Source organism: Ursus maritimus, unplaced genomic scaffold (assembly GCF_017311325.1).
Source record: "Ursus maritimus isolate PB19 unplaced genomic scaffold, ASM1731132v1 scaffold_8, whole genome shotgun sequence".
Taxonomy (NCBI): domain Eukaryota; kingdom Metazoa; phylum Chordata; class Mammalia; order Carnivora; family Ursidae; genus Ursus; species Ursus maritimus.
In genome coordinates this window covers 21,284,403-21,308,318 of record NW_024426996.1, presented here as the reverse complement: position 1 = coordinate 21,308,318, position 23,916 = coordinate 21,284,403, and the positions used below count along the sequence as shown (strand labels likewise).

At 39.1% G+C, this 23,916-nt stretch overlaps 1 protein-coding gene across 1 annotated transcript in view; it reads left to right on the top strand.

The window, feature by feature from the left end:
• Window positions 1-23,916, top strand: part of FRAS1 (Fraser extracellular matrix complex subunit 1) — a 416,963-nt gene that overhangs the window by 296,664 nt on the left and 96,383 nt on the right. The window contains exons 34-41 of the mRNA XM_040625321.1: window positions 1,908-2,045; window positions 4,406-4,438; window positions 12,188-12,319; window positions 13,402-13,527; window positions 15,518-15,765; window positions 21,458-21,606; window positions 21,778-21,940; window positions 23,429-23,564. Of these exons, the coding sequence (XP_040481255.1) occupies window positions 1,908-2,045; window positions 4,406-4,438; window positions 12,188-12,319; window positions 13,402-13,527; window positions 15,518-15,765; window positions 21,458-21,606; window positions 21,778-21,940; window positions 23,429-23,564 (1,125 nt within the window). The remainder of the gene's footprint in view (window positions 1-1,907; window positions 2,046-4,405; window positions 4,439-12,187; window positions 12,320-13,401; window positions 13,528-15,517; window positions 15,766-21,457; window positions 21,607-21,777; window positions 21,941-23,428; window positions 23,565-23,916) is intronic.

The window sequence follows — 23,916 nt, the reverse complement described above, 5'->3', positions numbered from 1 at the left end:
CTAATAAGCCTATTCCTAACAGAGGTGTGGCTGTCCCGCATGGAAAAGAGATTAGCTTCTATTAAGACAGTTCTGCTCCCAAGACCAACCACTGCCCTGGATGTCAGCCTTTCACATTATCAAATCCCCCAGGAGAAATAAATGTCTAAAACTTAAATTATATTACCCTTTTGATAAAGTCCAGAGAAATTAAACACCTAAAAAGTCATCCTTCCCTTTTTCTAAATCTAAGTCACGGCAAGAGGCGTCCTCATATACTGCCGGGGTGGAGGTGGAGCTCTCTCTGTCCAGCAGCCTGGGCCGTCTTCAGGAGAATGGCCATAGGTCTCTCAGCCCTGCAGAACCTGAATTAGTTCAACACAACTCTCACAGGTGTCCTTCTTTGAAAGAGTTGATAGGACTTGAAAGATGATCAGAGCGTTATTTCTGTACCTACAAAATTTAGAAATGATAAGTAAATTTGCAACCTCTGACGCATTTATCACAATCAGAGTTTTAATTGCAAATCCAATTCTTAGAAAAATCCTGATCAATGTTACTGTTGCCGAAGATTATCACGGAGATTGAGGAGTTTCTGAAGGAAAGGGGTAAATTGAGAAAACTCTCATTATAGCCTCATTATAAATGTCATTTTCTCAGCAACCTTGACCTTTGAACTTAAACTCAACTGAGAGAATCTCATAATTATGGTAAAGTGTCTATGACTTGTGGAGAATCACCTAGTCTAAGTTATATGAGGGGTAATAGTTTATGTCTTACTATCACTTATAGTCAGTGACTTCTAGTCAAGAATCTATTTGGGTTTCACACATGAAAAGAGGCTCAACATCACTAATCATCAGGGAAATACAAATCAAAACCAGAATGGGATATTACCTCACACCAGTCAGAATGGCTAGTATCAAAAAGGGGAGACATTACAAGTGTCGACAAGGATGTGGGGAAAAGAGAACCTTTGTGCACTGTTGGCAGGAATATAAATTGGTGCAGTCACTGTGAAAAACAGTATGGAGGTTTCTCAAAAAAATTAAAAATAGCACTGCTGTATGATCCAGTAACTGGGTATTTACCCAAAGAACACAAAAACAGTAATTCAAAAAAATATATGCACCCCTTATAATTATTGCAGCATCACTTACAATAGCCAAGATAGGGAAGCCACCTCAGTGTGTATCAGTAGATGAATGGATAAAGAAGATGTGGTGTATATATATATATATATATATGGTTACTCAACCATAAAAGAATGAAATCTTGCCATTCATGACAATATGAATTGGACCTGGAGGGTATTATGCTAAGTGAAATAAGTCAGACGGAGAAAGACAAATACCATATGCTTTCATTTATATGTGACTCTAAAAAATAAAACAAATGAACAAACACACAAAAACAGACTCATAAATACAAAGAATAAACTGGTAGGTGCCAGAGGGGAGGTAGGGAGGGGGATGGGCAAAATAGGTGAAGGGGATTAAGAGGTACAAACTTCCAGTTATAGAATAAGTAAGTCACAGGGATGAACAAAACAGCATAACGAATATAGTCAATAATATTGTGATGAATTTGTATGGTGACAGATGGTAACTATACTTATCGTGGGGAGCGTTTCATAACATGTACAATTATCAAATCACAAAGTTGTACACCTGAAACTAATATCGTATTGTCTGTCAACTATAATTCAATTAAACATTTTTAAAAAGATGCTATTAAAGTCTGTTTGGGCTTCAGATTTGCCTTTTTCTTGAATGACTGGAGAATGGTATGGTAAGAGAAACCAGAGAGCAATTGTTCTTGAAGGCTAGAAGACTCCCACCAGTGGGAAAGGCAGGTTTATGGCCCCAGTCATTCAGTCAACGATCAGAATTACCGCTGATGCTAATGCTGAGTCTCTTCCTCCCCAGGAATCATTGAACACAGGGACCAGCCTCACTCTCCCATCCAGTATTTCACACAGGAAGATATTAACCAGGGCAAAATCATGTACCGTCCTCCCCCTGCAGCTCCCCACCTCCAGGAGATCATGGCCTTCTCCTTCGCTGGTAATGCTCTCTTCTCTGTTGCACCCAGACTGCTCTCTTGCGATCCTCATGGCCCGTTCTCCCTGACCCTTCCTGTTGTCCTTCTGGACAGTTTAGTGACATTGCCTTATAGCTGCTCAAAATCGCTGAGATTTGTGGCCAATATGTGGCTTGGGCTCAGTTCATCTTTTTTTTTTTTTTCATTTATTCATGCGTGTAGGCATGCTTTCAATAAAACTTTATTTTGTGCCTCCTATGTGGCTACCACTGAGTGAGGTCTTGGAGATTATAGTGGTGAACAAAAAGAGGCATGCATCCTGTTCTAGGATCTAGGTATGGAGACAGAGTTTGAGAAATAATCCCAGTAATGAGTGTTTAATTGTAGACTAAGAGAAGAACTCTGGAGAGAAAGAAAAATGTTCGGTGGTGGAATTAGAAGTAACAAGACTGCCCGAGACTAAGGGTTCAGTGGAGGCTGCCCCAGGGAGGTATTGACAGTGGAAGGATGGGCAGATGCTAATCAGCCTAAATGTGCCTCTTGGGATACTTGGGGTACTTGGAAGAGCATTTCCCAAGGAAGGGCACACAGCCCATGGGCAGAGGCCCTGAGGAGGGAGAGAACGTGACATTCTGGGGATTAAAAAAAAAGTTTATGTCTGGAATGTAGAAGGTTGAACAGAATAGGGATGAGCCTGGAGGAAGAGATAAAGGCCAGACCTCAGAGGCCCTGTAAGCCTGTCAGGATGTGGGTCTTTATCCCAAGAACAATAGGAACCCAGTGGAGGTTTTAAGATCTGGGGAGATGACTTCTCATAAAGAACTCTTTGACTGCAGTGATGTGAGTGGATTTGAGGATTTGAGGAGGAGGCCAGGGTGGGTGAGCTGTGGGCGAGGGGAATCTAGTGAGAAGCATCCCGCACTACCTCAGGGAAGGTCCCACGCAGGAATGGAGAATGCAGGCAACGTTTTGGGCCAGGATTTGACAGAAGACATCTTTTTTAAAGGAAGAGAACACTGAAGAAAAGAATAACTGGATTTCTTTTTTTTTTTTTTAAGATTTTATTTATTTATTTATTTGTCAGAGAGAGAGAGAGCATGAATAGGGGGGAGCGTCAGGCAGAGGGAGAAACAGGCTCCCCTGCTGAGCTGGGAGTCTGATGTGGGACTCGATCCCAGGACCCTGGGATTATGACCTGAGCTGAAGGCAGACACTCAACCAACTGAGCCACCCAGGCGTCCCGAATAACTGGATTTCTAATTCGAGCCATTTTATGCCCTTCCACTAAGCCAGATAGTTAATCTTTGCTACCCCTTATCTCTCTCCTTGACCCACTAATCAAAGCTGCTGACTCCAGTGCAGGAGTTTTAAGTCCCTACACCTAAATACTTCTGGATTTGGAATGATTTGGAATGATTCTAAAAATCTTGGAGCCTGTTTCCTTATGATCTTTAAGATGTATGTACCACATAACATGATTAATATGGAGTCTTATTTTTATATAGTAGCTTTATTCATACAGAACAGCTGGTGATTTCTTATGGTAAGCTGAACACGGGTTAAATAATTTTAGAATTACATTTTAAATTATAGAAAACATTTAAAGTAATGTTTTCCATTGCATATATATATATATATATATGCAATTGTTCAGAAAATGATTAACTCTTCTTTGAAAATATCGAAATGTGGGTATAGGCCTCCTCTCTAAGGGGCATCCCCGGTGTTTGATAACTGGGTAACTAATAGCCCATGAAAATGTTCATGGTTCTCTAACCCCTACTTTAAAAGACCTACTTTACAAAGAAACTCAGGATATCCTGGGATTAGAGGGAAAGAAAACATGTCAGCCATGGTTGAAGTTATTTCTGTGTCTATTCTACTTGCCTAAGTTCCTAGGGCCTTTTTAGAGAGAGCAGAGTCCTGTCCTGTATAATCTATGGGATAAATGCCATGAGATAAATCTCTCACATTGTTACAGTGTGTAAATCAATGTCCCAGGCATCACTCAATTCTACAATGGAATTGACCCACCAGAGAGCCTTGTCAGTGATATACGACATCACCCACATTCACCAATTTGTAGGATTTTATGTACTGATAAAATGGGATCTGAATGAATGTATTATAAATCATTCTAACTACTGGGATATAAGATTATTCTACTCTGCAGTTTTTGTTGTTCTTGCTGTTACCTAAAATTAGTGCTGGCACCATTAAATTCAACATAACAAAAGACCTGGTGATCTTTCTTTAAACCATAATAATTTAGATTAAAACATCCTTTACTTTTCTAACCTCTGCCCCATATTTTGTATGTTCTCCATCTATTTCTGACCCCAAAATGCTTAGCAGTGTATTGATTTTCTCTTTTCTATTTCAGGTCTCCCAGAATCGGTGAAGTTTCACTTCACAGGTAAAGATTTTAATAGCAATTTTATTAGAAAATGAAATTTTCCTTTCCTTATCAGTCCTTGCTTTTTGTTCCCTTCATCATTACTTGCACTATTTTCTAAGAACTGCTTTAAAGTTATATAAGACAAGTTTTTCTGAAAGTCACATGACTAAACAGTAATAGCTTAACTTTGCATTCTTAGAAAAAAATAATCCATCAAGTATTCTAAAGAGTAGTGTTGTTTAAACCCCGTTTCAAACAGTCCCAATATCTATTAAAAAGAGGTGATAGTGGTTAAGATCTTAGCCTCTGGGTCCCGACTGCCCTGGGGGTCAGCCTGCTCTGAGAGAGTTTCTTACCCTCTCTATGCCTGCATGCCTCACTCATCAGTGGGGATAATAACTAATAATCGTACGTATGTAAAGCTCCCAGAACAATGCTTGGCACCGTCATTCCTATGTGACACTCAGCTAATGGACCGTGGTCATATTCAGTCTTGAATTGGGCCTTTCATGGAATGCCTTGCTGCTGGAGGGAAGTGAAAGCTGTGTGTGGAAGACCCCGGCATCCCAGCTTTAGTGCACAGCTCAGTAGAAGCCGTGTGCCAGGGAGCAGAAGCACAGGCCGACCTGGCATCTCTGGGGAACAACATAGGGACAAGCTTTCTTGTTTAGGTCTGGTGCGAGGATGGTTGGCTGTAAACAGCACCCTTAAACTGCTGTTTAGTTGGGGTTGACTATTCCATTGGAATCAACCACCCCTATGTCCTGTTATATTTCATGTAGGATAAATTTTGGTTGGAGAGAAAGTCATCTCCCTCAAACTCCCAGACCTTCTTACCTTCTCTGAGGATTAAGAATCACACTTGAATCAACAGTAAATTTCACTGTTGTGTCATTGTTTTTTTCATTTTAACTGAGATTAAATTGGCATATGACATATAACAAATTGACATATAACATCATATTAGTTTCAGGTGTACAGCATAATGATTTAGTATTTGTGTGTATTGCAAAATGATCACAACAATAAGTCTAGTTAACATCAATCACCATATGTAGTTACAAATTATTTTTTCTTATAACTTTTACATTTACTGTCTCCCTAATGCAATACTATTTTATTAACTATAGTTGCCATGTTGTACATTACACCCCTATGACTTAGTTATAACTAGAAGTTTGTACCTTTTGGCTCCCTTCACCCACTTCAGGCCCCCCCACCCCACGTCTGACAACCACCAATCTGTTCTCTGTAGTTCTGAGCTTGGGTTTTTTGTTTGTTTGTTTGCTTGTTTGTTTGTTTTAGATCCCACAAATCAATGAGATAATATGGTATTTGCCTTTCTTTGTCTGACCCATTTCATTCAGCATAATGCCCTCAAGGCCCAGCCATGTCATTGCAAATGGCAAGATTTTCTTCCTTTTTATGGCTGAGTAATATTTCATTGCATATATATACTACCTTTTCTTTATCCGTTCATCTGTCAGTGGATACTTAGGTTGCTTCCACATCATGGTTATTGTCAATAATGCTTCAATAAACATGGGGGTGCATATATCTTTTCAAGTTAGTGTTTTCATTTCCTTTTTTTTTTTAAGATTTTATTTATTTATTTGAGACAGAGCACTGGCAGGGGCGACAGGGGAGGGGGAGGGGGAGAGGCAGAGTCCCCACTGAGCAAGGAGCCCAATGCAGGACTCGATCTCAGGACCCTGGGATCATGACCTGAGCTGAAGGCAGACGCTTAACTGACTGAACCACCCAGGCTTCCAATGTGTTCTCATTTTCTTTGGATAACCCAGAAGTGGAATTGCTGGATCATACAGTATTTCTGTTTTTAATTTTTTGTGGAACCTTCATACTATTTTCTACAGAGGCTGTACTAGTTTACATTCCCCCCAACAGTGCCCAAGGGTTCTCTTTTCTCCACATGCTAGCCAACACTTGTTATTGCTTGTCCTTTTGATATAGTCATCCCAACAGGTGTGAGGTGATATCTCACTGTGGTTTTGGTTTGCATTTCCCTGATGATGAGTGATGTTGAGCATCTTTTCATGTACCTGTTGGCCATCTGGATGTCTTCTTTAGAAAAATGACTATTCAGATCTTCTGCCCATTTTTAAATGGATTGTTTGGGTTTTTTTGGTATTGAGTTGTAGGACTTCTTTATATATTTTGGATATTAACTGGATATCAGATACATAATTTGCAAAGATTTTCTCCCATTTGGTAGTTTGCCTTTTCATTTTGTTGATGGTTTTCTTTGCTGTGCAAAAGCTTTTTAGTGTGATGTCGTCCCACTTGTTTATGTTTGCTTTTGTTGCTTTTGCTTTTGGCTTCAAATCCAAAATATCCTCCCCAAGGCTGATATCAAGGAGCTTCCACCTTTGTTTTCTTCTCGGAGTTTTATGGTTTCAGGTCTTACATTCAAGTATTTAATCCATTTTGAGTTATTTTTTGTGTGTAGTGTAAGATGGGGGTGCAGTTTCCTTCATTTGCATGTGGCTGTCCGGTGTTTTCAATACCATGTATTGAAGACACTGTTCTTTCTCCATTGTATATTCTTAGCTCCTTTGTCATAAATTAATTGACTATATATATATAGGTTTATTTCTGGGCTCCCTCTTCTCTTCTCTTCTCTTCTCTTCTCTTCTCTTCTCTTCTCTTCTCTTCTCTTCTCTTCTCTTCTCCTGATCTCTATTGATCTGTTTTTATGCTAATATTATGCTGTTTTGATTACTATAGCTTTGTAATACAGTTTGGAATGAGAGAGCATGATGCCTCCAGCTTTGTTCTTTCTCAAGATTGCTTTGTCTTTTCTGGGTCTTATGTAGTTTCATACAAAATTAGAATCATTTGTCCTATTTCTGTGAAAAATGCTGTTGGAAATTTGACGGGGTTGTACACAATCTGTAGATTGCATTGATTGTTACAGACATTTTGGACAATATTAATTTTTCTAATCCATGAGCATGGAATATCTTTATATTTATTTGTGTCTTCTTCAATATCTTTCATCAGTATCTTATAGTTCCAAGCACAGGTCTTTCACCTCCTTGGTTAAATTTATTCCTAGGTATTTCATTCTTTTTGATGCAGTTGTAAATGGGATTATTTTCTTAATATCTCTAGTAGTTTATTATTGGGGTATAGAAATGCAACAGATTTTTGTATGATTTTGTATCCTACAATTTCACTAAATTTGTTTATTAGTTCTAATAGTTTTGGTGGCACCTAGGGTTTTCTGTATATAATATCATGTCATCTGCAAATAGTGACAGTTTTACTTCTTCCCTTCCAATTTGGATGCCTTATTATTTCTTTTTCGAGTGTTGTATTATTATTGATGTGAACCCAGTATCAGCTCATTTCCAGTGATAGACTTCTAGATAATTCATACAATCAGTAATAATATACAACAGATTATGTAGTATTTTACATTTTACAAAGCAATTTACAATACAAGTTGTCTTATTTAATCCTTGTAAGAAGACTGTAAGGACGGGTATTATTTTTAGCATTTTCAAGCTGGGGAAATTAAGGGTCATTAGAGTAAGGAATCTGTCCAGATTTCCAGTCCTGGTAAACAGTAGAGCCAAGATATAAATACAAGTTTCTGACGTGGAGCATGGGATATTTAATTTAGTCTGGTCTGTATGTGTGTTGGTCATGAAAAACAAGTATCATAGTAGTGTGCCTGTTTGGTTTCCAAGCCTCAACTTTTACCTGAAAGCTTGAATAGGTGAAGGGGTTAACTATTAACTTCTCCAGGACTTTAAGTTAAATGATCCTTGAACCTATTATACAGGGTAGAGGAAATAGATGTTGGGCTGACCTCAAATTAATTTATCTTATTTCTGCCTGAGGTTTCCTTCTTTCTCTTCGTTTTTCTTCTTGTTGTTGAGTGAATTTTTTTAAATTGTTTTAAAGATTTAACTTTTTTTAGATCAGTTTCAGGTTTACAAAAAAACTGAAGAGTAAGGTACAGAGATTTGCCCATTTACCCTGCCCCCACACATGCATAGGTGCATAGCATAGCTTCTCCCCTTGTCAACATCACTCACCAGAATGGTACATTTTTTACTAAGGATGAACCTACATTGACATGTCATAATCAACCAAAGTCTGTAGTTTACTCTAGGGTTCATTCTTGGTGGTGTACATTCTATGGGTTTTGACCAGTGGATAATGACATTTATTCATCACTATAATATCATATAGAGTATTTTCACGGCCCTAAAAATCCTCTACGTTCTGCCTACTCATCTCCCATCCCCACTTCCCACCTTTGGCAACCACTGTTCTTTTTATTATCTTCCACAGTTTTGTCTTTTCCAGAATGTCATAGTGTGAGAGTCATACAGTATGGAATCTTTTCAGTTTGGCTTATTTCCCTTAGCTATATGCATTTAAGGTTCTTCTGTGTCTTTTCATGGCTTAGTAGCTCATTTCTTTTTAGTGCTGAATAACATTCCATTGTCTAGAAGTACCACAGCTTATTTTATCCATTCATTTACTAAAGGACATCTTGGTTGCTTCCAAGTTTTAGCAATTTTAAATAAAGCTGTTATAAACATCTGTGTGCAGGTTTTGTGTGGACCTAAGTTTTCGTCTCCTTTGGGTAAATACCAAAGAGTGCAATTGCTATATCATATGATAAGAATGTATTTAGTTTTGTTGAAAAAAAAAAAAAAAAGCCAAGTTGTCTTCCAAAAGAGCTGTACCATTTTTTATTCCCACCAGCAATGTATGAGAATTCCTTTTGCTCCACATCCTCACCAGCATTTGGTGGTGTCAGTGTTCCAGATTTTGGCAATTTTTATTGGTGCATAGTGGCATCTTATTATCATTTTAATTTCATGTCTCTGCTGACATGCAGTGAGGCATATTTTCTCATGTGTTTATTTGCCATCTGTATATCTTCTTCGGTGAGGTATCTGTTAAGGTCTCTGGCCCATTTTTTAATTGGGCTCTTTTTTTTTGTTGAGTTTTATGAGTTCTTTGTACATTTTGAATAACAATCCTGTATCAGATGGGTCTTTTTTTTTTTTTTTTAAGATTTTATTTATTTACTTGACAAAGAAACAATCCTGTATCAGATGGGTCTTTTTTTTTTTTTTTTAAGATTTTATTTATTTACTTGACAGAGAGACAACCAGCGAGAGAGAGAACACAGGCAGGGGAAGTGGGAGAGGAAGAAGCAGGCTCCCAGCGGAGGAGCCTGATGTGGGGCTCGATCCCAGGACTCCGGGATCACGCCCTGAGCCAAAGGCAGACACTTAACGACTGAGCCACCCAGGTGCCCCCAGATGGGTCTTTTGAACATATTTTCTTCCAGTTTGTGGCTTGTCCTTTCATACTCTTGACCTTGTCTTTCCACAGAGCGGAAGTTTTTAACTTCAATGAAGTCTAGCTTATCAGTGATTTCATTCACCCATGGTGTCTTTTGTGTTGTATCTGAAGAGGCATCACCATTCCCAAGGTCATCAAGTTTTCTCCTCTGTTGTCTTCTAGGAGTTTTATAGTTTTGCATTTTAGGTGTAGGTGCATGAGCCATTTCGAGTTAATTGTTGTGAAAGGTGTAAGAGGTTCCCCTTTTTTAAGGAGAAAAACTTCTGGAAACTGGTAGGAAGCCATCTCCTTTAGGAGAGTTTTGTGAGAGAAAATTTTAAATTGGGCTCAAAATGAACTAAGGTGGCAACAAGCCCTGGCCCCAACATTAACCCATAGAATGAGGAGGAACAGCTCATTTGGTTAATCAGCTCAGATGAGAAGGAAAGCTGATATTCCTGACCAGGCTGCTTCAGAGTAAGCACAGCCGCTCTGCAGAGTCGTCCTGAGCAAGGAAGATACACGAGGCAAATGGTGCTTGCAGGAGGCCTCTGACCCGAAGAGGCAGTCTGGTGGCTTCTCAGAGAAATCAGAAATGTTGCTTAAAGGGACAGCTAGACATGTAATTGCTAACATTTTGATTGTAAGCTCTTATGTTTGCTTACAAAACTCTGCACCCCATTGATATATTTTCTAGTTACAAAATATGTACCAGAAAATAGCTTTCTTCCATTTACTCACAGAGGCAAAGATACAGCTTGGTCACACTGACAGCCGTGCGGTCTTACCAAAGCTCTTATGTTTCAAGGCCTTTCCCTCCCTCTTCTGTAAAAGCAAAGATGTTGAAGCCTCCCTGAGGCTCTCCCCCAACTTAAAAATGAAATTGATGTAAAACACTTGAAAAAGTAAAATTATATCTCACAATTGTGATTCTTATTTCAGGTAGGTGCTCTTAACTTAGACTCCAGGGGCCTCAGAGAATCGGAATCTGCTGAAATTTATGGAAAAGTTCATATGTGTGTCCCCCAAGCCCCCAAAGGTTAGGAATTGTCTGTCCTTATCTTTGTTGATCCAGAGAGGAGATTGAGTGTAAACGAAGAAGCAGGGGCAATAATTGTGACATTTGGCTGAATGACCAGAGCCATAAAACCTTCAGTCGCAGGGGTGCTGTCTCCTCTCCTTCAGCAGGGCTATTTCTGGATTGTTCTAGGACATGGAGTGTACCTTATAAAATCCAGCCATATCTTTTAGGTCTGTTCTCAAGGAAAAAACAAATCTAAAACCCAGATGGGATCTTTACTAGCAGTCACTGGGCAGTGCTTTACTTTGCTTAAGTAGATGTCAGCTTCCTACGGACGTGCTACTGAGTCCAGAAGAAAGTGATGAAGGAAACCAACCCATATGCAAGCATATTACACGTTTAAAATAATCAACAGTACAGTTTTCTCAGTAGCCACTACAAATACACACATTGGTGAATTGGTGGTACAGATATTCTTCCAAACCTGGCTTTTAGAGAAGAGACGGTGTTTTAAGGTACAGGAAGGTGGAAATCAGAGTCAAGGGCTGGACAGTTCTGCTTCCATTTCCCTCAGGTGATCAGTGCTCACTTGCATGTCAGATAATCCAGGGAAGTAAAATCTTAAAGTCATCGTTCTATTCACAGTGGTATCCTCCATTTATTGCAATGCGTGTAACAATCAGGGAAAAAACAAATGGGTCTGCTTACCTCCCAGAAAATGCCATCCGAGATACTAGTATGGTTATTTTCTGTCCGTTTTAAAAAGTTCTTTCTTCATGAGACATAGACATGTCATTTCTAAACGACATCTCTTGAAAGAAAATATTTTTCCAAAACATGAGGAGAATGAATCAAAAAATAATTCTATAAATAAAAGTCTTTTATTTTTAGATTTTATTGATTTATTTATGTATTTGACAGAGAGAGAGGGAACACAAGCAGGGGGAGCAGAGAGGGAGAGGGAGAAGCAGACTCCCCACTGAGCAGGGAGCCCGATGTGGGGCTCAGTCCCAGGACCCCAAGATCATGACCTGAGCTGAAGGCAGAGGCTTAACTGACTGAGCCACCCAGGTGCCGCTCCCTCATAAATAAAAGTCTTTATCGGCATCATGTAAGAGTACAGATTGTATAGTACTTTCCTTTCCACTAACATTTACCAGTATCACCTTGTTGTGAAACTTGCTTCTTAGAATGACTTTGTTTTTATGGTCCTTTAGCCTTTTCGTTATCTAGTAGAAAAAGCTTTGTTAGAATAGCTCACAATATTTTCCTTGCTTGCTTACTTGTTCCATTTGTAAGCATCTCTTCGGCGTTTTAAGGTAATCTAAAAAAGCTTCTGGCTACATATTTATGGAAGTAGCCTTATGGTGACCAGACTACACGTTGATGTGCGTGTGTGTGTTTATCCTCTCTAGTTTCAGATGGAGCTCACACGAGTCCAGAGATGGTCCTCACCATTCATCTGCTTCCCACTGATCAGCACCTGCCAGCATTCTGGGTCACAGCTCCCCTGCTCGAGGTCAGCCCAGGAGGCAGTACTGCTATAGGTAGGAACCGAGCCTAAAAGAAACATGCCTTTGGAAATGGAACCATATTTCAGCAGCAGTCCCTGTTTAAACCTTTTGATGGTTGCCAAGAAAGAGTGACCTCTTCTTCCAGAAGGTATATGTGTTCTCACCTGTATCCTCCCCTCTGCCCATTTCCATGCAAACAGAAGCAGCACAGAGAGAGGGAAATAAAGCCTTCCGAGGCCAGTGTTCAGTGATGGAATACAGCACAGAATGTATTTCCAGCCTCTAGGAGTTTGATTTGGTGCCGTCACTAAAATATAAAGTTAACAAAGGAGAGCAGAGAGGAGAAGGGAGGGGAGCAGTTTCAGTGACTGCCCTTGTTTTCTGCTTAGAAGGTAAAGAGTAACAGGAGAAATGGCAGATCACAGTAACCTTCAGAAGTTGTGAGGCGTTGGCCCGGTTATTCCGTACGTGATTTTATTTACCTCCTAGTGTACTTACGCTTCAGGAGTTTCTTTACTCTTTCACCAAGTACTTTTTAAAAGCAAACAGTGGATGTTGTGGTTTTTGTTAGTTGTGCTCTACAGATCCTTATCCAGTTTCTACCCTTGAGTATTGGCCTGAAATTAATTATCCTGCAATTTCTAAACAAGCCACATATACAAAGACGACAGTCACTTGCCCCCTATTCTTTCTCACTTCTGTGATGGCCCTAACAGCAGTTGTTAAAACAACTTGGCTCTTGTATAGATTCAGAAAAAGAAGGGAATAAATAATGAAAAGCAAAGGCATTTTCTGGAAGAAAACCTACCCCACTAGGTCAGGACCAACCTATATGTCGGCTTCAGGGCCCTTATTTGTATGGAAAGGCGTTCTTAATTCAGAGCTACCTACTTAGAAGTTAACTTCTGGAAGTAACTTAACTACCTGTAATTTGGGAATTAATTGTATCATCCGTTTTCACTCTTCTGTGGTTGACTGGACTTCAACAGTGCCCACTTCTATCCATCAGATTGCCCACAGCATGCTTTCCAGCCCACCCTGTCACTTTAATGGAGGCAGGGCATACAGTTTTTAATGTACACATCCTCTCACCATCATTTGTCTCCTGACTGCAGGACTTCAGCTGGTAGTAAGAGATACTGAGATAACACCTGAAGAACTCCTCTTTGAGCTCCGGAAACCTCCAGAGCATGGCGTGCTCCTTAAGTACCCAGCCGAGCTCCAAGGGCCCATGGCCACAGGTAGCTGCGTCCTCTGTCATTGGCTTGCTTCGACGGTTTCTTGCTCTTTGGTTTCATGTGTCTCAGAAAAGAAGTAAAGCAACTCCGTGGGACAAACTAGGAGGGGATACTTAGAAAGGAAAAACTTAGCTCTTAGTCCATTGGCTGAAATATTTAGGACTTCCTTTCTTTGCTCTACCACCCACAACCCAAAACTATGAAGCTGTTTCCTCAAGTTGTAGGTGAAATTAGTTGAAATTGGTTGATTTATCTGGAGTAAATGCACCTAGAACAACCTCATACGAAGTGTCAGGTGCCGCCTTCCTGTGGTTAGTTCATGGAGATGAATTTGTCTCCCTTAGTCTAGTATGTTAATCTTCACGGTATTTTTAGCACTGAAACTGATAGCCTAAACTACTTGTATCTTTATCCATAAAAAAGGAAGCACATTTTTTAAGTAATATCTTTGTGATGTAACACCGTGGTAGGTCATGTGACCAGCTTTCCAAAATAATATTTCTTGTACTTTCTCCAATTATAGAAAAATAATACATGTTGATTGTTTAGAAAGTATAGAAAAGCACAAGGACCACAGCTAAATCTAATTGTTTAATAGTTAGCCCATATATCAAAGTGAATATTATCTCTTTCAAAGTAGTCACTTTGGGATGCTAAATGCTTATTTCAACAATCTGTACTTTCTCAAAACCTTTACATAATTCCCAACAGGCATGTAGTCATGCACTCTTTTGAATATCCCTGCAGAAAAAGGGAGGCAAGTCTTTGACCTTGAAGTTAGATAGAATTTGAAGAACAACCAATAGGCATTTGGGAGTCACAAAGGCAGATTTTAAAAAATTTACCGAATGCAAGAAATATCATCAGAATAAATTTCTGTCATCCTAAGGGAACTACTTAAGGAGCATTACCAGTCAGAATCCAGTTTCCTTAACATTATATTTAACCTATATTTGTGTAACTAACATATAATATCTAAAGATGTTTATAGAATATTAGTTTTATTACTTTTTTTAAGCACATACCACTAGCACCGGTAAATCATAATAACACAGTGTCAAAGAGAAGCTTAGAAGACAAATGCAGAAAATGAATGAATTCTTTAGTCTCATTCATAACACCAATTATTAGAGCCAATAATCTGTCCAGAAATTGAGTTTAATATAACATTCAAGAAGACCAATTCTTCAATTGTACTCTCCGGAATCCTTGGGGCCCACCCATGACACTAAAAGGCATTTCTTATACAAAGGGTTCCATGACCAAATAATTTTGAAATGCTTTAATATTTCTATATTGAAGATTCTAAAATTCTAATAAATCCTGCAGTTCAAAATTTTTTAGTTTTAAATTTTGTTTAAACCTATTTTTCCCAAAGTTATATGACCTTGAAACTTTTTTCACACACCTATGAAATCTATCACAAATTAGTACTCTAGACCTACAAAGTTTGGATTTCTAACTTCAAGTATGTTTTTAAATTTTTAGATAGTTTTGAATTTAGAAAAACCTTCTACTCCCAACTAAAACAAAGAAACCGCTACAGGTTCATCAAGCATGATTTATTTCCTTAACTTTTTCTGAAAAATTTCAGTGTCAAGACTAGATCCAAGATTAGGTTATTCTAAAGACTAGAGGCTTGGCCTTTACTCTCTAGAACTAAGAATGATGACTGGATCTTACAGAAGCAGATTTGAGCTCAGTATGACTAAGAATTTAAACAAAATTAGAGCTATCTCCAGTGGAATTAGCTGCCTTGTAAAGCAGTGAGCCTCCCACCTTGAGAACTGTTGAAGGACAGGCTAAATAACCCCTTTTCAAGAGTGGCGTAAAGGGAATCCTGTACTGGGTGGGTCGTTGGACTAATTAACTTACAACTCCCAGAGTTTATCATCCTATATGTACTTTGAAATCCTGAGAACAAAGGTGTTATATACATGAAAAGCGTTATTCCCAGACGTAATTGGTTTGCAATTTGTTTTATTCTCGAAAGGTGACACTTTCACATATGAAGATATTGAGAAAAACGTTCTACAGTATCTCCACGATGGTTCCTCTGCCCAGGAAGACAGCATGGAGATCTCGGTCACAGACGGCACGTCAGCTACAACTGTGGACGTGAAAGTGGAGGTGTCACTGTCAGAGGACCGGGGGCCTCAGCTGTCTGCTGGTGCCTCGCTGAGCATTACCGTTGCTAGTAAAAGCACAGCTGTAATCACCAGGTCACACCTCGCTTATGTTGTAAGTTCTTACCTGTGTCTTCTTGTTCACTGCACCCTCTCCCTGGGCTTGACTAGAAAGCAATGCCATGGCTAAATACTGAGGGCATCAGGTCTGTGGCCATATAAGGAAATTTTTTTCTCAACTTCTCCATAGCTCTACTCCACTATTTATCCTGGCTTCTCCTAGTGTTTCATGAGCAGACAAGTGAATGAGCAGAGCTTGATGGAAACACAATGAGATCGTATAGGGGTGGGTGATGGTCAAAAGGGAACAGTGCTCATGCCGGAAGAGCCCAAGTCTCCATTTTTTAAGCTCCATCCATAATATTTCAAATGGGAATTTTCAGGAAAGAGCATTTTAGAAGAACATACCTGATTCATGACTAATAAGTAATAATATTTCATGGCCCATTGAGAGGAAGCCCACTTTCACCAGCTTTGGTCTCAGGGCCAGTTCTAGACAGAATGCTGGCACATTCCTTTGGCAGTGCCTCTCTGCCAGGTTTCCTAGGCAAGATTACCGACTCACCCTCCATCCCATGCCCCAACAGAAGCCGTGTGTTTAGGACCCTAACTTGCTAAGTGACCCTGGTTAATTGCGCTCCTCTTCTTTCTTTGATTCTACCTCTGGAGCTAAGAATAATAAGGATAATTAATTTTATTTTTCAGTTATGTGTGTTGTAAATGTACATGAATTCTCTGTGTAAACATAATGAATAGTTTTGACAAATACCTTGAAAATAAGGATGGTTATCTGAATGGTAATCATTCTTAGTATTGAATTTTTCCTTACCAATGTTAAAATTCCAACCAATGACTGGGCCTTTTTCTTTCTTTCTTTCTTTCTTTCTTTCTTTCTTTCTTTCTTTCTTTCTTTCTTTCTTTCTTTTTAAAATACCGTATAGTTTTAAGTAATCCTTTTCTGGGCTAAAGAGTCTGGCTATAAAATCTAGTCCTGGATAGTAGCATGTAAGATAAAGCATTGGCCTGGGAACAATTGCCTCAATTGCTTTAGCACAGATTTTCCCCTCAAATTGTCTTTTCTTAAATTATGGGAAACTGCATTCCACCCTGATTCTTCTCATGGGTCTAGTATAGTTTCAGAACAGCTTTGATTTTGTGTTTTTTTTTTTAATTGACAGGTGATTTTTACCATAGGTTATGGTCTTTTGAATCTTATGAAACTCATGAATTCATAAAAATGTATGAATACAGATTTAATCAATAGATCACCAAGGCTTGAAAAATGTTTGACAGGCCAAAATAGCTCTCCAGGAGCAGTTCCTGCCCATTAACTGCATATTATAAGCTGCATATCAAAACGCGAGCCCATTGGCAACTGAACATGTATTTTCAGAAATTGATTGAATGTGAATTTACCCAGTAGAGCAGAAAGACTCCAAAAAGACTATTCTAGTTTGCTGAAAGCAGAGCATATTTTAAAGACTTAGCTAAGTTATATACTAACTTTCTCTGAGGATTGTAGAAGAATTTTGTACTTAGTGTCATGGGGAAGATTTTTCCAGATATGCATGGTTAGTGAGTTTGCAGCGAACATCCAGAAAGGTTGGAAAAGCCATCTGAAATGCTGGTTGTAAGTGGAACAGAATATAAAAGGATAGGAGCAGGTGAGCCTGTTTTTAATTAGAGTGTCATTAACTGCAAGAAGGTGACATGGTGTCAAGAGAGACAAAAGGCAAAAATGGGTTTCTGTGTGATTTGCTTTTTAATGGTGGTTCCCTATACAGTTTGCTATGCACTGCAGGTAAACGAGTAGTGGAGGGATGTTTTGTAGTTAGAATGGATGAGTTTTAAAGCAGGCTTACCACTTACTAGTGTAGTAACCCTTGGCAGGGTACTTAACTCTCTAGGACTCAGTTTCCTCATCTGTAATGTGGGGGAGGATGATAGAAGATTAATCTTAAAAAGCTAACAGCATGTCTGTGCACCAGCCAAAAATACAATAGTTCAAAATATGATACGATCTCCAATAACACCACATAACACATATCTAGGAATAAATGTAACAAAAGATGTGTAATTTCTAGCAAAAATTGATACAATGCCCAACTAAAGAAAATCTAGAAAACTCTCTTGACAAAGTATTAGAAATAAAGGGAGAATTTACCAAGGGGTCAGATAGAAGATCAACAGAGCAATAGCATTGCTAGACATAAGCAAAAAATAGCCAGTAAATGTAACTAAAAAGATGATACCACTTATAATAGCATTATAAAAATCATGTCTGTTAGACTAAATCTAACAAAAACTAGACAGTACGTCTACAGGGAAAGTTGTAACACTTAATTGGCAAACATTTTTTTAAAAACACCCAATAAATGGTGAGACATGGCACATGCATGAATAGGAAGACTTAGTATCAAAAAGATATCAATTCTCCTGCAGACTGATCTTTCCATTCATTTGAGTTCCAGTCAAAAGCCCAATGTACTTTATGGATCTTGATAAGCTGATTCTACAATAAAGAACGAAGGGCCAAAATTCTGAAAAAGAATAATAGGAGGGCAGGGGCTTGCCCTATCAAATATCAAGATTGATTGTAAACCTGCACTATTTAAAGTAGTATCACACAAGAATATACTAGAGTCCAGAAACAGACCGACACATGGGACTATAGTATAAAACAGATAAAGTAAGCCAGATTGGTGGAAACAGTAGGAACTATTTAAAATATAGACCTGCGCAAAATGATTACTCATATGGATAGAAAAAGAACTTGTAGTTCTCCCTCACACTGTACACAGAGATTAGCTTCAGGCAAATCAAGCATGAAATTTTACAATTCTTTATAGTATCTAGATGAATATTTTTAGATATTGGGAAAGGGAAGAATTTTTAAACGAGAAACAAAAAGTGATAACTATAAAGATTAAAGATTGATAAACTTGACTATCTTAAAATTAAATTTATATTCCCCCAACACACCAGAAATACAGAAAACAGACAAGTTACAAACTGGAAACAGATATTTGCAATACATATAAACAAAAATAACAAAGAAAATATAAAAAATGTCTGCATATCAAGAAGAAAAAGTTAACCCAGTAGAAGAATGAACAAGAGACATTAATAGGAATTTCAGAAGAGGAACCCATAGGGCCAACAAATATAAAAAGAGATAACCACTTTTTTAGGCATCAAGGAAATCAAGAAAGACTATATACCATATCATACCAATTCAACTGGCATAAATTTAAAAGTCTGAAATACCAAATGTTGGAGAGGAAATGGATCTGCAGAAGGTTCTTTGCTGATGGAAGGGTCAACTAGAACAAACGACTTTGGGAAGGAATTTGGCATTGTCTTGTGAGGATGAGTGGTTCTGTATCCTAACCATTCCACTCCTAGATTCCTCTCCGGGAGAAAGTTTCCTATGTACACCAAAAGATATACCCAAGAAAATTCATAGCAAAAGTATCTGTAATAGCAAAAATATTGAAACAACACAAATTCCCATCAACAGGATAATATAACCTGTGATATACTTACTCTACGGAATATTAGACCACCCTCGGAACAGATGAAGTGTTGCTGCATACACCTGTATTGATGGGTCTTAGCAGTCCACCATTGAGTAAAAAGGAAAGTAAGTCCCACAGGAGGAAAATCTAAGTCTCTTAAGTTTTTAAAAAATAACTAAAAATACTTTGTAATAATATATCAAATAATATCAAGAAATTCAAGGAAATGAGAAACAAGACCCAGGGTGATGGGAGGCCCAGGGACAGGGTAAAGGAGGAACACATACATAAGTGTTAATTATCAATGTTCTAGTCCTTGTGTTGAATGGTGGGTCAATAGATGTGTAAGTAATAAAAAGAAAATGAAAAATGAATTAATACAAAAGGAGTGAGAAAGTAGGAAAATTACATGAGAACAAAGTCTGCATTCTTAGATTTTTTGCATCCATGATATCTTAGATATGCCAAAGTAGTAATTTTCCTTAATTATAAAAATAATTAATTAATAATTATTTTCTGAATTTATGATAGCATTTTCAGAAGAAAAAACCTTGCTGATTTCACACTTTTTCAAACCCAGCAGTCATTTGAGATTTGAAACATTAAAATAAATGTGCCTGACATGAAATAAGCATTTCTTTGCCAGATTTGCCAATGTGGAATTTTGAAGCTATTCATTCTAATCAAGAGTCAGGAGCTCTATCCTTGTAGTTTATCACCGTCTCGGAAGTTAATACCTTAGAACTCTTAGCTGTCTTTTAAAAATTCTCTCTCCGAGGGTGCTCACAGTAATATGAGGAAGTAGTCTGTTGGAAGTCTGCATGTTGTATTTGATAACCCATGTGGAAAAATAGAGAAACTTTTAAAGTATAAATTTAGGGGAAATTTTCTGAAGTTTTGCAGCTTTGATGAATTTGAGTTTCCTTCCTTACTAGTGTCAGGTGATGTAAGGAGTTTTGGAAAAGTCTGTGACCTTGCATTGAGGCTCTGACCTGTCTATTTAAAAAGGCCCCTAGGGGTAGAAGCAAGAACTGACTAAAACCCTCTGCCCCAGATCACCCGGTATCCTGAGCACATTCCTGATCCATACTGGATCCAGCTGTACCACATAGCCATGGAAATTTGCATTTCAAAATACACTTGGCCATGCAATATTTATTTTCATTGTTGCTGTGGTAAAGTGCCAAGTGCCCCCATGTTCACAGCCAACTGTTCTAAAAGATGAATGACTCAGGGAAACTCTCCAAGAAGATGTTGCCGGCCTCCTAGATATTTCCACAATATCCTTAAAGAGCAAATTGTTCATTAAGACATACGATTGTCCACGTAGAAACACAGAAAGCCAATTTTATTTCCCAATAAGCAATGCAGAAGGAGAGGAAAATTGTTAAGATTGGTCATCTTGAGGGTTGAGCATGTAGGTTCTGTCCTGCTGGAATGAAATAAGATTTCCTAAATTCTTCTGTTAAACTAAAAGTTTTACCATGTCAAATATTACTTAAAGTGAGTCACTGGCTAAGCTAAGTAACTTCCCTTCTTTCTGTTTCACAGAATTTTCTTTATCACTATATTAGGTGTTATAATGGAATTTTACCTGTTTCTAAAAAGCAAACCATTCTTTGAAACTCTAAAAGAAACCTACAAACGTCTTTATAGGAAGATGACTTATATCTCCGACCATGTTTTGTTCTTCACTAGATGCACATAATAACAATGCAACCCTGTGTGGCTCTTATAGCAACAACAGGGCATCTCTTTGTTTTACGCCCCATACCTAAAGTGCATTTCCTCACTATTGTCTTGAGCTACTCTTGAAAGAAGACATTATCAAAGAGGTATTTAAGAAGAATAAATGGGGGGCGCCTGGGTGGCACAGCGGTTAAGCGTCTGCCTTCGGCTCAGGGCGTGATCCTGGCGTTGTGGGATCGAGCCCCACATCAGGCTCCTCTGCTATGGGCCTGCTTCTTCCTCTCCCACTCCCCCTGCTTGTGTTCCCTCTCTCGCTGGCTGTCTCTATCTCTGTCAAATAAATAAATAAAATCTTTAAAAAAAAAAAAAGAAGAAGAATAAACGGGATTTTCATGCACTTTGAAATGGTGTTGCTTTATCATAAAGGGAAAGAGACTTTTTCAACTGGCAGAGACGTAAGCACCTGTGATCTCTTAACTACTGGAGGTATTTATTCCTACAAATGTGTGTTCATGTCTTGCTTCATATTTGCCTGATTAGGATGATTCTTCCCCCGACTCAGAGATCTGGATTCAGTTAAGTTCTCTGCCCATGTATGGTGCCCTTTTAAGAGTGTCAGGACCTGAGGTGGAAGAACTCTCGGAGGTTTCCAATTTCACAATGGAAGACATCAACAACCAGAAAATTAGGTATATAACCACTTTGTATTACTTGACGGAGTTTTTAAAAATGGCATTAAAATATTTAAGCAACTAACCAGTAGCTTCCTCGAAAGATTATATTGATTAAACAAAAATGCAACCATCTTACCTGGCTTGTTATGTAGCTCATTCATTTGATTCTTGTCCTCACCTCTGTAGGTACTCAGCTGTGTATGAGACTGATGGTAATCAGGTTACTGATGGCTTCCATTTCTCTGTCTCCGATATGGACCACAACCATCTAGACAATCAGATGTTTACCATCATGATCACTCCTGTTGAGAATCCACCTCGAGTCATTGCTTTTGCTGACCTTATCACGGTAAACAATTCTCAGATCAATGAACAGAGAGTGCTGTGGAGAGCTGGAATCTGTTCTGATGTAGACACAGGATTTCTGCCTGAATTGGCTGCCAAGTTCTTCCTCCAAACTGTCTAGGCAATAGTGTCAAGATATGCATGGTTTTCAATCATGAGTTTTTTAAAAAGTATGAAAAAATATGTGCAGAAGATCAAATAATTATATTTACATTATTTAGTCAAAAATATTTATGTGCTAGACATAAATGTTAGATGTGTGTAGTATTTTGTGTACTATACTAGGTGTGTCTAGCAGTGGGAGTAAAATTATAAAAGGACTATATCTTTTAGGAGTTAAAAATCTAATGTTTGCAAGAACTAAAATATGGGGATATGGACTATGTCCCCAAGTCACTTCTTCAGTCAATACTTATCACGGTAAATATTATTTACAGTTCCTTGGGGTGGGGAGGGTGGGGGCCATATGACATATCCCAATCATGAGGTTACCCAGACCTGAGGTCAAGTGCTGGTTCTGTTATTTACTAGCTGAGTGACCCTGGACCAATGATACCCCCCAGTACATACCAACACGTGGTAGGGATTCCACAAAAGTTAATTCAATCTCCTTGTCCTGCTCTGTGTACATACCACAATGCCAAAAACTCAGGAGTTTTTCTGGTTTTGTCAAGCAACTGAAAATCCATAAAATGGAGTTATTTCCAAATAGTTTTGATACTCCATACCTTGGGGAACCCCTTTGGACCTTCTCCATCCCCAGAGTTAGGGCGGCCTTCCACTTTGTACCTTGTAGATCTTCCTACCTTTGGCCAAGCATTGTTCAGAGTGAAATGGCTGGGTCATGCCCAGCAGGGTAACAAAAAACACCAGGATCCGGTTGCAGAGTTAAGGTACAAAGCAGGGCCCTGAAGGAAAAAGTGAGCTCAGGCAAGTGCTTTTACTCAGACGGATTTGTTTTCCTCCTTAACCTTAAGATAAGCACTACCTTTCAGGTGTGTGGAGGGAGCCCTTTCTTCCTGCACCCCTATGACCGCGTACCGTAAGGGACTGAGTGGGGCTTTCCTGCTGGGTGGGAGCCCCTATAGGACAGCCACTCTCGCAGTATCCTGGGGAGGACTGGATCATCCTCAGGCTGCAGGCTTTGGAAGCTTGATAGGGAAGAAAGGCGGCCATCCTGCCATGCAGCTGTGCTGAGGTGGGTGATTAGAATGGGCCAGAGCTGCTTTATAACCAGATCCATCACTGAAGGAAGCACAACTTTGAAGGGAGACACAGAAGTCGCGGTGTCTGAATGAAGCTTTGAGAGGCGCTGACAGATTGCCTGGCTCCAGCAGCATGCACATTCTTCATCTCGTCTATAGACGATCTGCCTCCTCAAAGAAGTGGAATCGGTGCTGGAAGGTCACCCCAGGCAGCACTTTTCAATTCAGTTCTTTTTAGTGCAGTTCTGTGCAACCGCCCAAGGACTATACAATCTTTTCTTTCTTAGGTTGACGAGGGAGGAAGAGCCCCACTCTCCTTTCACCATTTCTTTGCTGCTGATGATCAAGACAACCTCCAGGGAGACGCCATCATTAAGCTAAGTGCTCTGCCCAAATATGGCTGCATCGAGAACACCGGAACAGGTACCCGCAGCGGCAGGGCTGTAGCATGGCTCCAGACCTGTCAAGAAGGGAGGGCTGGGGGAGGCAACTGCCTCCAGTCAAACCTGGACGTGGGGGACTAAAGACGAATGGATCCATTTTAAAGAAACGGGAGGAAGGAAGGTTTCATTCACTCAGAAATCTACTGAGCGTCTTCTGTGTGCCAGGCACTTTTTTAAGCACTAGGGATATATCAGTAAACAAAACAGATAGAAACCCCTATCTTCACATTGCCTTCGATCCCTGTGGGGGGAGACAGATAAGAAGCCTAACAAAGGAGAAGATTGTGTAAGATGTTAGGAGGTGAATCAGTGCTAGGAGAAGCAACAGAGTA